Below are 14,732 nucleotides of genomic sequence, written 5' to 3' on the forward strand. Positions count from 1 at the left end.
AACCATATGGTTTTTGGAGGAGAAATTTTGCTTAAATGGTTTTTGGAGGAGAAATTTTGCTTAAATGTTTTTTGGGTGCCATGTTGTATTTTAAGAGACCTGAGGTACCATTACAGTGGAAACTCCCAAAAAGGGACACCATTTTGGAAACTAGACTCCTGAAAGAATTTAGTAAGGGGTGTACTGAGCACTTTGACGCCACAAGCTGACTTTAGAGACACTTGTGTGCGATTTTGAGGCACATACAACCTTTGGATAACTTTATTTCGCTTTTTGGGAAGCAGAATAAAGAAATGCAGCAATTCTGTCATTGCTATTTGGGTTTTGTTGTTGCAGTGTACACCATGCAGGAAAAAATGACACATTATCTTTATTCTAATGTTCAGTATGATTAGAAAGATACCAAGTTTATATGTTTTTTCATGTTTTACCATTTTTTCATGGTTTTGCATCACCATATTCTGAAAGCCATAATAATAATTATTTTTTGGGTCGATTGTCTTATGTGGGGGCTCATTTTTTGCAGGATGAGGTGACATTTTCATTGGTACCATTTAGAGGTACATGACATTTTGATCACTCGATATTGCGTATTTTGTAAGGTGAGGTGACAAAAAAAAAAAAAAAACTGTTCTGGTACAGTTTTTATTTTTACAGTGTTCACCTGATGGGGTAAATCATGTGACATTTTTATACAGTAGGTTGTTACAGACGCAGTGATTCCTAAAACGCCTATGTTTTACACAGTACATTTTTTAAAAAAACACAACAACTTTATGTTGCCATTTTCTGAGCCATATTTATTTTTCATTTGTCAGGCGATTGTCTTAAGTAGGGGTGAATTTTTTGTGGGTTTAGATGATTGGTACCATGTTGGGGTACATACGACTTTTTGATCAATTGGTATTACACTTTTTGCAAGGCACTTTTTTGGGGTAGTTTTTATAAAAAAAATTTTTACAGCATTCACCTGAGGGGGTATATCATGTGATATTTATATAGAGCAGGTGGTTACAGACGCAGCAATACCCAATATGTCCACTTCTCTTCCCTTGGAATTTATTTATAAAAAAAAAAAGGAGACTTTTGTATTACTTACCAGTAAAGTCTCTTTCTCGCTCTTCCTTGGGGGACACAGGAAACCATGGGGTATAGCTCTGCTCCCTAGGAGGCGTGACACTAAGCGAAAGCTGTAAGCCCCTCCTCCATCAGCTATACCCTTCAGCCTGGAGAAGAGACTGCCAGTTGCGTGTCCAAGTAGTGAAAGATAACCACCAACCGGAAAAAGAACTGTCGAGCCCCAACGGGGGCAACCAAGCCGGAACCACAACTGTAACCCAATGAAGGGCGGGTGCTGTGTCCCCCAAGGAAGAGCGAGAAAGAGACTTTACTGGTAAGTAATACAAAAGTCTCCTTTTCTCGCCCATATTCCTTGGGGGACACAGGAAACCATGGGACGTTCCAGAGCAGTCCCAGAAGGGAGGGACCAGAACAAACTAGACCAACACCAGAGGCATCAATCAACTGCCGCCTGCAACACCAGACGGCCTAAAGCAGCGTCAGCCGACGCATGAGTATGCACCCTGTAGAACTTGGTGAAGGTGTGCAAGGAGGACCAAGTGGCCGCCTTGCAAATCTGCTCCGAAGAAGCCCGATTTCTCTGAGCCCAGGAAGCCCCGACCGCTCTAGTGGAGTGAGCGGTAACACCAAGGGGAGGAACCCTGCCCTTGGCGAGATAAGCCTCAGTAACAGCCATCTTGACAAAACGGGCGATAGCAACTTTGGATGCCGCCATCCCTCTGCGCGACCCTTCCGGGACCACAAAGAGCGAGTCAGTATGCCTGAAAGAGCTGGTTACTTCCAGGTAAATCTTGAGCGCCCTGACAACGTCCAGACGATGAAGCTTCCTCTCCCGCGGATGGGAAGGGGAAGGACACAAAGAGGGGAGAACGATGTCCTCGTTCAGATGAAAGGCGGAGACCACCTTAGGAAGGAAGGAAGGGACCGGACGAAGAACCACCTTGTCCTGGTGGAACACTAGGAAAGGTTCCAGACAGGAGAGTGCAGCCAATTCGGACACCCTCCGAAGAGAGGTGATGGCTACAAGGAAAATAACCTTGCAGGACAGAAGTCGCAAGGAAACCGTCCGCAGAGGCTCGAAAGGAGAAGCCTGGAGCGCTGAGAGAACCAGGTTCAGGTCCCAGGGCGGTACCGGAGGGCGATACGGGGGAACCGCGTGAGCCACGCCCTGAAGGAAGGTCTTGACAGGACCAAGGGGGGCCAGTGGGCGCTGAAACAAAATGGACAGCGCAGATACCTGACCCTTCAAAGAACTAAGGCCTAGACCTTGGGCCAGTCCGCTCTGCAGGAAGGACAAAACGGTGGGGAGAGAAAAGCGGAGCGGAGGAATCCCCAGATCGGCACAGAACCCCAAAAAGGTCCTCCAGGTCCTATAATAGATCCTAGAAGAGGACGGCTTACGGGCGCGGATCATGGTGCGGACGACGTCCGCAGAAAAACCCCTACGTGTCAGGACGGTGGTCTCAACAACCACGCCGTCAAACGTAGGGACCCTAAACGCGGGTGGAAGATCGGTCCCTGAGAGAGAAGATCTTCCCTGGCGGGCAGCGGCCAGGGCGCGTCTGCCAGGAGCAGCATGAGGTCGGCATACCAAGACCGGCGGGGCCAGTCCGGAGCGACCAGAATCACCGAGACGCCTTCCGCCGCGATCTTCCGAAGGACCTTGGGCAGGAGAGGGATGGGAGGGAATATGTATGGGCGCGCGAAGCCTCGCCAAGGAAGAACGAGGGCGTCGGCTCCGCAAGCTCCCGGATCCCTGGCCCTGGACAGATAGGCGGGGACCTTGTGATTGAATTTTGAGGCCATGAGGTCCACGTCCGGTATGCCCCAACGAAGGCAAATGGCCTCGAATACCTCCGGGTGAAGAGACCACTCGCCGGGGTCGACGGTGGTGCGACTGAGGAAGTCCGCCGCCCAATTGTCCACCCCTGGAATAAAAATTGCAGATAGGGCCGGGACGTGGGCTTCCGCCCAACGGAGAATGCTGGAGACCTCCCGCATCGCAGCAGCGCTGCGAGTGCCCCCCTGGTGGTTTATGTACGCCACAGCCGTGGCGTTGTCTGATTGTACACGAACTGGATGACCCTTCAGCAGATGAGTCCAGTGTCGTAGAGACAGAAGGGCCGCTCTCAGTTCCAGGACATTGATCGAGAGTTTGGACTCCGATGGAGACCAAATGCCCTGGACGGATCGGGGAGGAAACACGCCTCCCCAGCCCGAGAGACTGGCATCGGTTGTAACCACCAACCAGTTGAGTGGCAGAAAGGACCTGCCCAGAAGAGGGGACTGTAACCACCAGTGGAGAGATGACCGCACCGGAGGCGAAAGATGGAAGGGATGATCCAGAGACTGCGGTGATTTGTCCCAGGAGGAGAGGATCGCCCGTTGGAGAGGGCGGGAGCGAAACTGCGCAAATGGGATCGCCTCGAAGCAGGCAACCATCTGCCCCAATACCCGCATGCAGAAGCGGAAAGACGGTCGACGGTGGAGAAGGAGACCCCGAACCGCCCCACGGAGGGTCAGACGTTTTTCCGAGGGAAGACGTACCTCCGCCGCTCCCGTGTCTAAAAGCATTCCCAGGAAGACGAGTTGTCTGGAGGGGGGAAGGGAGGACTTGGGGAAGTTGATGACCCAACCGAACCTCGCCAGAGTCTCTAGAGTGAGATCCACGCTGGCAACCGCTTGAGAAAGGGACGGAGCCTTGATGAGGATATCGTCCAAGTACGGTAGCAGAAAAACACCCCTGGAACGGAGTAAGGCTAAAACCGGGGCCAGGACCTTGGTGAACACCCGGGGGGCTGTTGCCAGCCCAAAGGGAAGGGCGACAAATTGGAAGTGGAGGTCCCCCACGGCGAATCGAAGAAAGCGATGGTGACACCGGGCTACCGGAACATGGAGGTAGGCATCCTGTATATCGATGGAAGACATGAAATCTCCCTGCTCCAGGGAAGCCACCGCGGAGCGGAGGGACTCCATCCGAAACCGTCGAAGGAGGAGAAAACGGTTGAGCTTTTTGAGGTCCAAAATGGGCCGCACCGAACCTCCCTTCTTGGGAACTACAAAGAGGTTCGAGTAGAACCCTTGGAATCTTTCCTCTGGAGGAACGGGGGTAATCACCCCCCTGTCCAGTAAGGCTTGAACGGCCGCGGAGAACGCAGCCGCGCCTTTCAGGTCCCGCGGCGGGCGGGAGCGAAAGAACCGATCCGGAGGGAGGGATGCAAATTCGATTTTGTATCCGGAGGACACAATTTCGAGGGCCCAGGCGTCGGAGACGTGAGCCATCCAGACGTCCTTGAAAAGGAGGAGCCGGCCCCCCACCCGGGTGGGTGGGGGCGCGCCTTCAGGCAGAGGACTGTTTTGCTGCGGGTGTGCGGGCAGCCTGCGGCTTGCGCCAGGATGGCTGCGCCCGAAAAAACGGCTTCCTACGCTTGTCCTGGGGAGGAGCCGAAGCGGCAGCTGTGGTGGGAGCCCCAGAGGCCCTGCGGGAGGACCGAAAACGAGACGCACCAGGGCGTCCGCGGGGGGCGCCCCTGGCTTGGGGTTGAGGAAGATGGGTGCTTTTACCACCCGTGGCCTCTGAAATAAGTTCGTCTAAGCGGACCCCGAAAAGGCGGGAACCCGCAAACGGTAGCCCCGCCAAGGAACGTTTGGAGGCAGCGTCCGCTTTCCAGACCTTCAGCCAGAGCTCCCTCCTGACGGCAACTGCCAGGGCGGAGGAGCGTGCAATAAGGGCTCCCGCATCAAGGGAGGCCTCACAGACAAAATTCCCGGCCCGAATAATAAGCTGGGCCAAGGAACGTAGGTCCTGGATGGGGACGTCTGAGTCCAACTCCTGTTCCAGCTGCGCACCCCAAGCAGAGATTGCTTTCCCTGCCCAAGCAGAGGCAAAAACCGGTCTGAGAGCAGAACCGGAGGCAGCAAAAATGCCCTTGGAAAGGGTCTCCATGCGACGGTCCTCCGCTGACTGAAGAGAGGACCCGTCGGGAACAGGGATGGCCGTGTTCTTTGACAGCCGAGCCACAGGGGGGTCCACCTTGGGTGGGGAAGACCAGGTGGCCACGACATCGGCTGGAAAAGGATAGCAAATGTCCAGCTTCTTTGGGTTGACAAAACGGGCGTCCGGGCGAGCCCAAGCCTTAGACACCACGGAGGAGAAATCAGAGTGGATTGGAAAGACTTTTGAGGCCTGCCTGGGTCTGATAAAGGAGACGCTAGCTGCGTCCGAGCTAGGGGGGTCATCCTGCACCTTAAAGGTGTCACGAATATCAGAGATGAGTTGGCCCATCGCTGAGGCTAGCTTGGACGGCAGGGCCGAGTCCATTTCCAAATCTGAAACCGCCAATTCACCTTCAGAGAGCGAATCCTTTGGAGAGGAGAGGCCCGTCTGGGTGCGCACGCGTGGCGGAGAGAGTGAGGCCTCAGAGGAGGAGGCTCGCTCTACTCTAATACGCTTCTGAGAGTGCCTAGCTCGGGAGGGGTCACTAGGAGAGGGTGAACCCGCTGCAGCGGCAGAAGCAGTGGACCCGGAGGGCGCGACAGTCAGAGTGGCGTCCTGCGGGTTAGGTGGCCTGTCTATTAGGCGGCCCACGACATGAGTGAGGCTTTCCACGGCCTGGGACAGGGATCTAGCCCAGTCAGGCGGGTCAGAGGAAGCAGTGAGCGACACAGCGGGCGACTGAGGCTGCGGTGGAGCTCGGCATGCAGTACAGTGCGGATCAGACTGCCCCCGGGGAAAGGGTTCCCTACAAGCAGTACAGGCATGGTACCATGGCTTGGCGGCTGCAGAAGGGTCTGACATGGTGGAAAGATGTTGCACTTAAAGTGAGAACCAAGCAACAGTACTGTGGCACGGAGGGGGTTAACAGTCCTACCAGACCCGGATGATACAAGCGGCAGCTGTAAGGGGAACAGACTGAGGAGGCTGTGGAGGAGAGGCAGCAGCACGGAGCTGAATGGCTTCAGGATCGCACGGCAGAGAGATGAACCCGGAAGTAGCGGAGCGCAGCGGCACGGAGCTGAATGTGTAAGGAAGCTCCGCCCCCCCTCTGCCGCGCTGAAGCCGAAGCAGAGCCGCGCGCGCGCGGCAAAATGATTTTAACCCCCAAGGATGTTGAAGTGCCGGCCATGAAATGGCGCCGTTCATGCCAAGAAAAACGGCTCCCGCCGCGCCTGGATTTAGCAGACGGCTTGCTTGTCTGCAGCCGTCCCCTGTAAGGCAGCGTTCTAGGACTTGCCCAGATAAACTGCCCTCCAACTAAGCCCGGTAACGTCCCGATATTTTGGGGGGGTGGCGGTGGGGGTATGGGGGGGGCCGGGGTTGCGGTGAAGTGGAGGTCTCCTTGGACAATGTAGCAGTGGCCATGTTGGTAGCAGCGGTGGGAGGGAGGAAGGGGAGGCTGGAGCAGCCACTCTCACCATACGCTGTCTTCACCCTCAGTCCATCCAGCGGGGGTCGCCCCTTCAGCTCCTGGCACCGCAGTGGCAGGAAGCCGGGGGAGGGACTTGGCGTGCGGGCGACCCTGAGCTGGCGGGACGCAGGGGAGCGAGGCTGCCCTGGTCCACCTTGTCTTCTGTGGGGGAGGCGGCAGTGCGGAATTACCGGCACTGGCGCAACTCAACCCCGGGAGAAACAGAGGGGTCTAATGCGCCTCTGTTGTCCCTGTAGGTAGAAAAAAACCGAATTAAAAAACCACAAATAACGTAAAAATAAAAAATCATAGGAAAACAACCCTGCATAAGCAGGGGGTGTCTTGCCTCCTTGGACACTAAGCAAAAACTGGCAGTCTCTTCTCCAGGCTGAAGGGTATAGCTGATGGAGGAGGGGCTTACAGCTTTCGCTTAGTGTCACGCCTCCTAGGGAGCAGAGCTATACCCCATGGTTTCCTGTGTCCCCCAAGGAATATGGGCGAGAAATATGGGCGTAAAACACTTTCTTACTTTTTATTTTTGTGCCACTATAGGACTTCAACTTTTAGGGGTCTGATTCCCTCTGCAATGCATTACAATACATCTGATCGTCAGTGTAATACACTGACAGCCTGAGGGGGCTGGGTTTCATAGGCTTCCATAGAAAACATCAGGCTGCCTTCACAGCCATCTGGTCCCTCTTACCGAAGTGCAGGGACCTGTACCCTCTGCAAACACCTTCTATGCCACGGTCAGCACTGACTGCAGCATAGAAGGGGTTAATCCGCCAGCATCAGATTTTACAGCGATGATGGCGGATACAGTCGGGCCCCTGCATTAATCAGTCACGCACAGCTCCAGTGCCCGCCCGATCAGCATTATGTACTAGTACGTCAATTTGTGGGAAGTCACTTACCGCTGTGACGTACTAGTAAGTTATATGTTGGGAAGGGGTTAAAACAAATTTGCAACCACATGCCTGCATATAAATAATGACATTAGATGTTCGCTGGTTTCTTGAGTAAAACACTTTCTCCCATCTCGATTGGTGCGCGCATTCTGGAGAATTTTTATGATATGTAAATTAACTGCATGGTGCAACATCATCACTGTTGCACCTCATTACACCAAAAGCCACGCTACTTACTGCTGCCTGCCACGCACCCCCAGTGGAGATGTAATCTCGAAAGGCCCTGTACTCTTGGCAAATACAGAGAACAGGCCTGCATGTGCCAATCCCCGAAGCAAACAAGCAGGAGAAAGAGTATATGGCCAGGCGAGTACATCACTACTGCCTGAGCCTGTCACTCAAATCTGGCGGGGTCGTGAAGTGATAAGGATCATGGCATTTGGTGCAATGAGGTGCAACAGTGAAAGCCTCACTGCAATGAGCAAGTCATTTGGATACCAAGAAGAATTACTCTAGAATGTGGGCACCAATCAAAATGGAAGAAAGAGCGTTCTACTCAGGAAACTAATTCTTTGACTTAGCTAGGTGGTCTATATATCACACCTACACGAGTTACCTTATTATCAAGCTGCAAGGTAACCCAAACTGACTCTAAATTGGTCTCGCTAACTTGTATTAAATTAGATTTTATGCTATCTTTCACATACAGGGCCACCCCTCCCCCTTTCTTGCCTTCTCCATCTTTCCTATATAGAGAGAACCCTGGTATTGTTATATCCCAGTCATTACTCCCATTGAACCATATCTCAGTAACAGCCACTAAATCTATATTCTCAGATGCCATTATAGACTCAAGTTAATTTATCTTATTCCCTAAACTGCGAGCATTTGTAGACAAGACTGAGCTTGTCATTTCTTAACCTCTGTGCTACTGGCATCTTCTGGCATTGTTCCGGGGGGCAGTTGGACTGCTGGATTATCACCCTTTTGCCCCCCTTTCCTAGTTTAAATGCGCCTTAGCAAATACTTGGAACTGTTCACTGAAGACATTCGTTCCCTTGAGAGAAAGATGCAAACCATCTTTCTTGTAAAGTTCTTTTCCATTCCAAGAAGAGCTAACATGAGACACAAAGGCAAACCCTTGGTTCAGACACCACATGAAGTGTGGAGATGTTAACTGACTTTTAAAGGAGTGTGCAGACATGCAGTGTGTGGTAGTGCAGTTCAGACCCACTCACTCCAATGGAACTGAGCAGCAAAACCGGCAAAATGTCAGTTTTAGAAAGTAGCCATTTGTAATCTTGAACCATCTCTTTAAGGTAAAAAGACCAAAACAGAAACTTACAAGAATCATTATGGCACAGATCCTCTCCTTTCCCACAGTACTGTTTGCCCTTGGTACGCAAGTTGGCACGGACAGGATTGTCCACACTTGGTTGAAGGATAATGCTGAAGATCTGCTTTCCAGTCCACAGAGTTACTGGCTGTGAAAGTCAAAAAGTAGAATTGTGTGAGGTAGAAACCACTCATTGGGAGACACAAGATAGACCATGGACACAGCATAGATCATGGGTATAGCTGTTGCCACTAGGAGAGTACGGGAAATATAAAAATGGTTCGTTCCTCCCACCAGTTATACCTTTCCCCACAGCAACTAAAGCTAAAATCAATGCGTTCTAGATCGGTAGTAGAAAAACAGGAAAAAAAAAATAGCCAAAGTAACGTAGGCGCTAAGAAGAGAGCCAGACCACAACAGTCAGGAACAGCTCATTAGTATTTACTGCACTGGGTGGCTTTTTTTTCTCCCGACGCGGCGAAGTCCCGTGCATGCCCAGCACCATCTTCTACTGGAGCTGGAGGGTGCCGGGGACCTTATCCAGCGCAGGCACGGAGAGACAAGATGAAGCTGATGCCAGGAAGATAGTACTGGGCATTGGCGGGATTTCGCGGCGTCGGGAGAAAAAAAAAGCCGCACAGTGCAGAGAATACTAATGAGCTGGGCGGCACTAGGAGACGGCAGTTGAGGCACGGCTGGGCACAGAACTGAATGAGGGACAGCGCCTTGGGCACAAAGTAAGGTAATTTGCATATTGATAAAAACACTTTTTATAAGTAACGGAAAGGCAGTGAGGGGTGATAATGGTATAGTTTAATTAAGCATATTAAGACCAATAGAAGAATATATGTCACTTTATATGCTTTAACGGCCTGTCAGTGTCCCTTTAAGCACCTGTATGTCAGACGCTTTGTGACGAACTGCTCAAGAGGCCCCCACAGATTGGTGGAACGAGTGGAAACCCGAAAGGAGAGCTCCCTGCCCATAGAGCGGACAAATTTCTGAAATGGTGAGATGGATCCAAAAGGGAGGTGGTTGATTTAGATGCCACCAGACACTTCCTAGGACCCTCAGTGATCATGAAGAGAGTCTGATCTCTGAAATGAGGAGGTGATATAGCGATAAATGCAGACTGCCAACACTACATGCAGGGTATGGAGGGCCTGTTCTTTATCCTGAGTTGGAGCTGGACCAAACAAGTGCAAGACCGTGTCTTTTATAATCTGAAAGGCCAACACAGCCTTTCGACAAGGAAGGTACTGGTCAGAAGATGACTTTGTCCTGATGTAGAACCCAGAAAGAGGATTTACACAAGGCTCAAAGCCACCTGTTACGACACTGCGTATAAAAGTGATAACGACCAGGAAGGCTACCATAAAGGAAAGAAAATCGAAGGAAAAATCCTGTAAGGCTTCAAATGAGGATTGATGTAGTACATTCTTCACAAGGCTGAAGTTCCAAGGTGGTAACAGACAGTGGTAACAAGGCTGGCCACATACTGATGAAAGGTGCAAATCCCGAAATTGGTGGCAAGAGAAAAGTATAGATAGTGCAGAGACCTGCCCCTTGAGAGAAATGAGGTATAGGCCAGATCAAACAATCTAAGGGAAAGAGGATGGAAGAGAGGGAGAAGTGCACTGGTAAAGTTTCAACTGTTTACACCAGCAAAAAGCAGACTTCCCAAGTCCTTTGGTAGACAGGAAAGGATGCAGTTTTTTTGCCTTGATTATAGCTTGGATGACATTCTGAGAATCCCTTAGCTCTGAGAACAGCAGATTCAACTATGCCATTAAACGCAGCAAAGGTAAATTCAGGTGGAAGAGGAGTTCCTCCTGCAACAGAAGAGGCCAGGGTTGGTCCACTGGGCAGGCAACCAGAGATGCATACCACAACCGCCAAAGCCTGTCTGAAGCAACTTAGATGATGAGCAGATCCTTAGCCCATATTTTCCTGAGTATCTGGGTCAATAATGGAGGGGGAAAAAATGTGAATGGTCTCCAAGGAATGATGAGAGCTTCTACCGCCAGAGTGATTGTATCATGGGACTATGTGACAAAGGTAGGGAGAAGATGGTTGAAGCGGGATGCCATCAAGTCCATGTCCAGTGGACCTCAACGATTGCATATTGCTCGAAAGACTTGATGGAGAACCCATTCTCCTGGTTCTATCCATTCCCTGCTTGGAAAGTTTGCAATCCACTTGTCCTCACCTGGAATGTTAACAACAGACAGTTCTGGTTTGTGGATTTCTGTCTACCTAAGGATCAGATCTCTGTCATGGCTGCCAAACTCTGCATTCCTCCATGATGATTGAGGTACGCCACCAGTGTAGAGTTGGCTATCTGGATGTGTCACAAAGTGGTTGGTCCAATGTAGTAGGGATAACAGTATGTTTCTCTGTTCAAAATGTTGATGGGAAAGATAACTCCTCGACTGTGATGACTCCCCCTTCCCGAACTTGAGACTGGAGGACCCCTCCCAATCCGTGGAGGATGGCGTATGTCCTGACAACTACACATCAAAAGGAGATCCGATCATCTAGCGAGGTTGGAGACTCGTCCCACCTGGTCAGAATCACGTGCTGAAAAGGGAGAGAATAAAATTGGGTGCATATGATTGCTTCCATGGTGGCAACTATGAGATTGAGGCCTTACATGCAGAGGCGAATTGGGTACAGGTGAGGAAGGCAAATCCTGAGGATACTGCTGCGTAGGTGGACTATCTTTGGTGGAAGGATGACTCTGGCCAGACACATGTCAACCACCCAAAGCAGTGTAGAGTACCCAGGACTATCAGGCTGGCCAGTTTGGAAGGTCTGGAGGGAGCATTAACTATAATGTCATCCAGGTATAGGGTCGCAACAATTCCCCTTGAGTGAAGCAGGGCCAAAAACAGGGTGAAGAGAAAAGCGAGAAAACACCAGCTGGAGGGAGGAAGGGCCAGGGGTGCAGAGTGTCAAGAGAACAGATACGGCAGAAAAGTGAGTTTCTGCAATAGTGGCCCCCCAACTCCAACAGGGTTACCTTTTTCAGTGTAGTGCCCCTTGAGAAGGGCAGTTACACTAATATAATCTGGGGAGTTCACTCTGAGGAAACTCTAGACTTTGAGGTCTACTGTACCTCCGATTTCTAGAGGCAGGGAACAAGCAGTGGGTTTGGTGACCCACTCTCCTCCCTGTACACAAGGGAGGATGAGGAGCAGTGCTGCCTGTAATCCCTATTCCCAAAAAAAACTGAAAAAAAAGTTAGACTTGCCAAGGCAGGCATGTCTGCCTCCTACAGATACTAAGCTAAAACGGATTTAGCCTAGCCCCTGTCGGAAGGGTATAGATGGTGGGAGAAAAACGTTTAATACTTCGTGTCTGCCTCCTAATGGCAGCAGCTATACCTATGGTCTATCATGGGTCCACCAATGACAGATGAGAAATCCACATTAACTACTTATAAGACTCACTACAGACAAATACCTTTAAGATTGCTGGATGAGGCAGGCGGACTTTAATCTTTTCATCTTTACCAACCAAAATAGATGCAATGATTTGACAAGCTTTGGAACGATCAAAAAATGTGTCCTTGAGAGTCAGGAGATAGGCAGCTATTAAAAGAAGACATTATAACTATTATTCTGCATTACTGTACAGTAAACACAAGTTCATTACTCCCAAAAATTTGGTCACAGAAAATGGGCATTGAGGAGGCTGGGAAGCAAGCCTAGCTAAGGGTACTTTCACACTTGTGGCAGGACGGATCAGACACGCTGTTCACCCTGTCGGATCCGTCCTTCCGCTATTTCGCCATGCCGTCGCTCCGTCCCCATCGACTATAATGGGGACAGTGCGGAGCTCCGGCGCAGTACGGCAGTTCGCGGTGAGAGGCCGCCGGACATGCAGGACTTTTAGTCTGGCGGCCTTTCGCCGTGCACTGCCGTGCTGCGCCAGAGCTCCACCCCAGTCCCTATTATAGTCAATGGGGACGGAGCGGCGGCACGGCGAAATAGCGGAAGGACGGATCCGACAGGGTGAACAGCCTGTCGGATCCTTCCTGCCGCAAGTGTGAAAGTACCCTAAATAGTATATGTCACATACCGGTAAGAAAGTCCTGAATAGCAGCAATCAGTGGCTCTCCATTACGTGGTGTGACCAAGTTAGCTTTAGTCTGAAAAACAAGTTAAAATCAGAAATAAAGATAAAGATATTGTATGAGATTCTGCAAAAACTCTTGTCGATAGGCAGTTGGATAGTGAGGTTCAAATACATATGGTTTTATTTAGCGCAGCAATGGTGTGAAACATAGCAAATATGCTATTTGTTAAAAGAACAGACCTACTTCAAGATAGGTTTCAGACATTGTACAATTTTAGTGCAAATCCTTAAAGGGTTTCTGTCACCCCACAAAACTAATTTTTTTTTTTGGATAGTTATATTCCTTATAGCGCGATATAGGAGAATATAATAGTCTTACTTACTTTCATGCGGCCGATTCTTTAGAAAACGAAGTTTTATAATATGTAAATCAGGGCTCTACCAGCAAGTAGGGAGTCTACTTGCTGGTAGCCGCAGCAGAAAACCGCCCCCCTCGCCGTGTTGATTGACAGGGCCAGCCGTGATCTCCTCCTCCGGCCGGCCCGGTCAGTATTTCAAAAATCGCGCGCCTCTGGTCATTCGGCGCAGGCGCTCTGAGATGAGGAGGCTCGTCTCCTCAGCACTCCCTCAGTGCGCCTGCGCCGATGACGTCTTCTCTTTCGGTGATGTCATCGGCGCAGGCGCACTGAGGGAGTTCTGAGGAGACGAGCCTCCTCATCTCAGAGCACCTGCGCCGAATGACCAGAGGCGCGCGATTTTTGAAATACTGACAGGGCCGGCCGGAGGAGATCACGGCTGGCCCTGTCAATCAACACGGCGAGGGGGCAGTTTTCTGCTGCGGCTACCAGCAAGTAGACGCCCTACTTGCTGGTAGAGCCCTGATTTACATATTATAAAACTTCGTTTTCTAAAGAATCGGCCGCATGAAAGTAAGTAAGACTATTATATTCTCCTATATCGCGCTATAAGGAATATAACTATCCAAAAAAAAAAAAATTAGTTTTGTGGGGTGACAGAAACCCTTTAATGCGTTCATCGCAGATATTGCAGCGAGAAACGAAAAATCCACATTAAAGATCCACACCAATTGTACAAGATAATGGATATGAAAATTTGCAGCATGCCAAGAAATTCATGAAGATTTTATCTGCTATGTGAAGGAGATTTTTTGTGAAACTCACCTGTAAAATCTTTTTCTCGTCTTTTTCATTGGGGGACACAGACCATGGGTATAGCTTAGAGGTATTAGTAGAAGGGACACTATGCAAATACAAAAGAGCTCCTCCTCCTCGGGCTATACCCCCCGACTCCACCAGAAGGAACTCAGGCGTTGCACAAGCAGTAGGAGAAGGAGCAAGAAAAAATTATGGAAACCATCGGACCAAGCCATAAGGTCCAACCATAAACAGAAACTGAATTGAAGACCCCTCCTGCAACAGGCAGAATGGGTGGGAGCTGTGTCCCCCAATGGAAAAGACGAGAAAAAGATTTTACAGGTGAGTTTCACCAAAAATCTCCTTTTCTCGTACTTTTTTCCATTGGGGTACACAGACCATGGGACGTCCTAAAGCAGTCCATGGGGTGGGAAAAAATATCAGCACCGCCAGGAGGAACGTCCAATGGTCAAAGACCGCATCAGCCGAAGCCAGTGAATGCAACTGATAAAACTTTGTAAAGGTATGTAAGGACGACCAGGTGGCCGCCTTACACAGCTGAGACGCAGAGGCACGATTGCGTCTTGCCCAGGAAGCTCCCACTGCCCTAGTGGAGTGAGCGGTAATCCTAGCCGGGGGAACTCTACCACAAGCGCGATAAGCCGCGGAAATAGCCGAGCGGATCCAGCGCGCTATGAACGGCGGACGGAAGCAGTAGCTGCGAGATACACCTTCAGGGCCCGTACGACATCCAGGGAATGCAGAG

At 50.5% G+C, this 14,732-nt stretch overlaps 1 protein-coding gene across 1 annotated transcript in view; it reads right to left on the minus strand.

Moving 5' to 3' along the window:
* The window catches only part of POLR3A (RNA polymerase III subunit A), a 213,282-nt gene that overhangs the window by 99,762 nt on the left and 98,788 nt on the right, over positions 1–14,732 (minus strand). The window contains exons 12-14 of the mRNA XM_040435415.1: positions 12,816–12,885; positions 12,198–12,325; positions 8,742–8,880 (exon numbers count right to left, since the gene is read on the minus strand). Coding sequence (XP_040291349.1) covers positions 8,742–8,880; positions 12,198–12,325; positions 12,816–12,885 — 337 coding nt within the window. The remainder of the gene's footprint in view (positions 1–8,741; positions 8,881–12,197; positions 12,326–12,815; positions 12,886–14,732) is intronic.

Source organism: Bufo bufo, chromosome 6 (genome assembly GCF_905171765.1).
Source record: "Bufo bufo chromosome 6, aBufBuf1.1, whole genome shotgun sequence".
In the NCBI taxonomy this organism is placed as follows: Eukaryota; Metazoa; Chordata; class Amphibia; order Anura; family Bufonidae; genus Bufo; species Bufo bufo.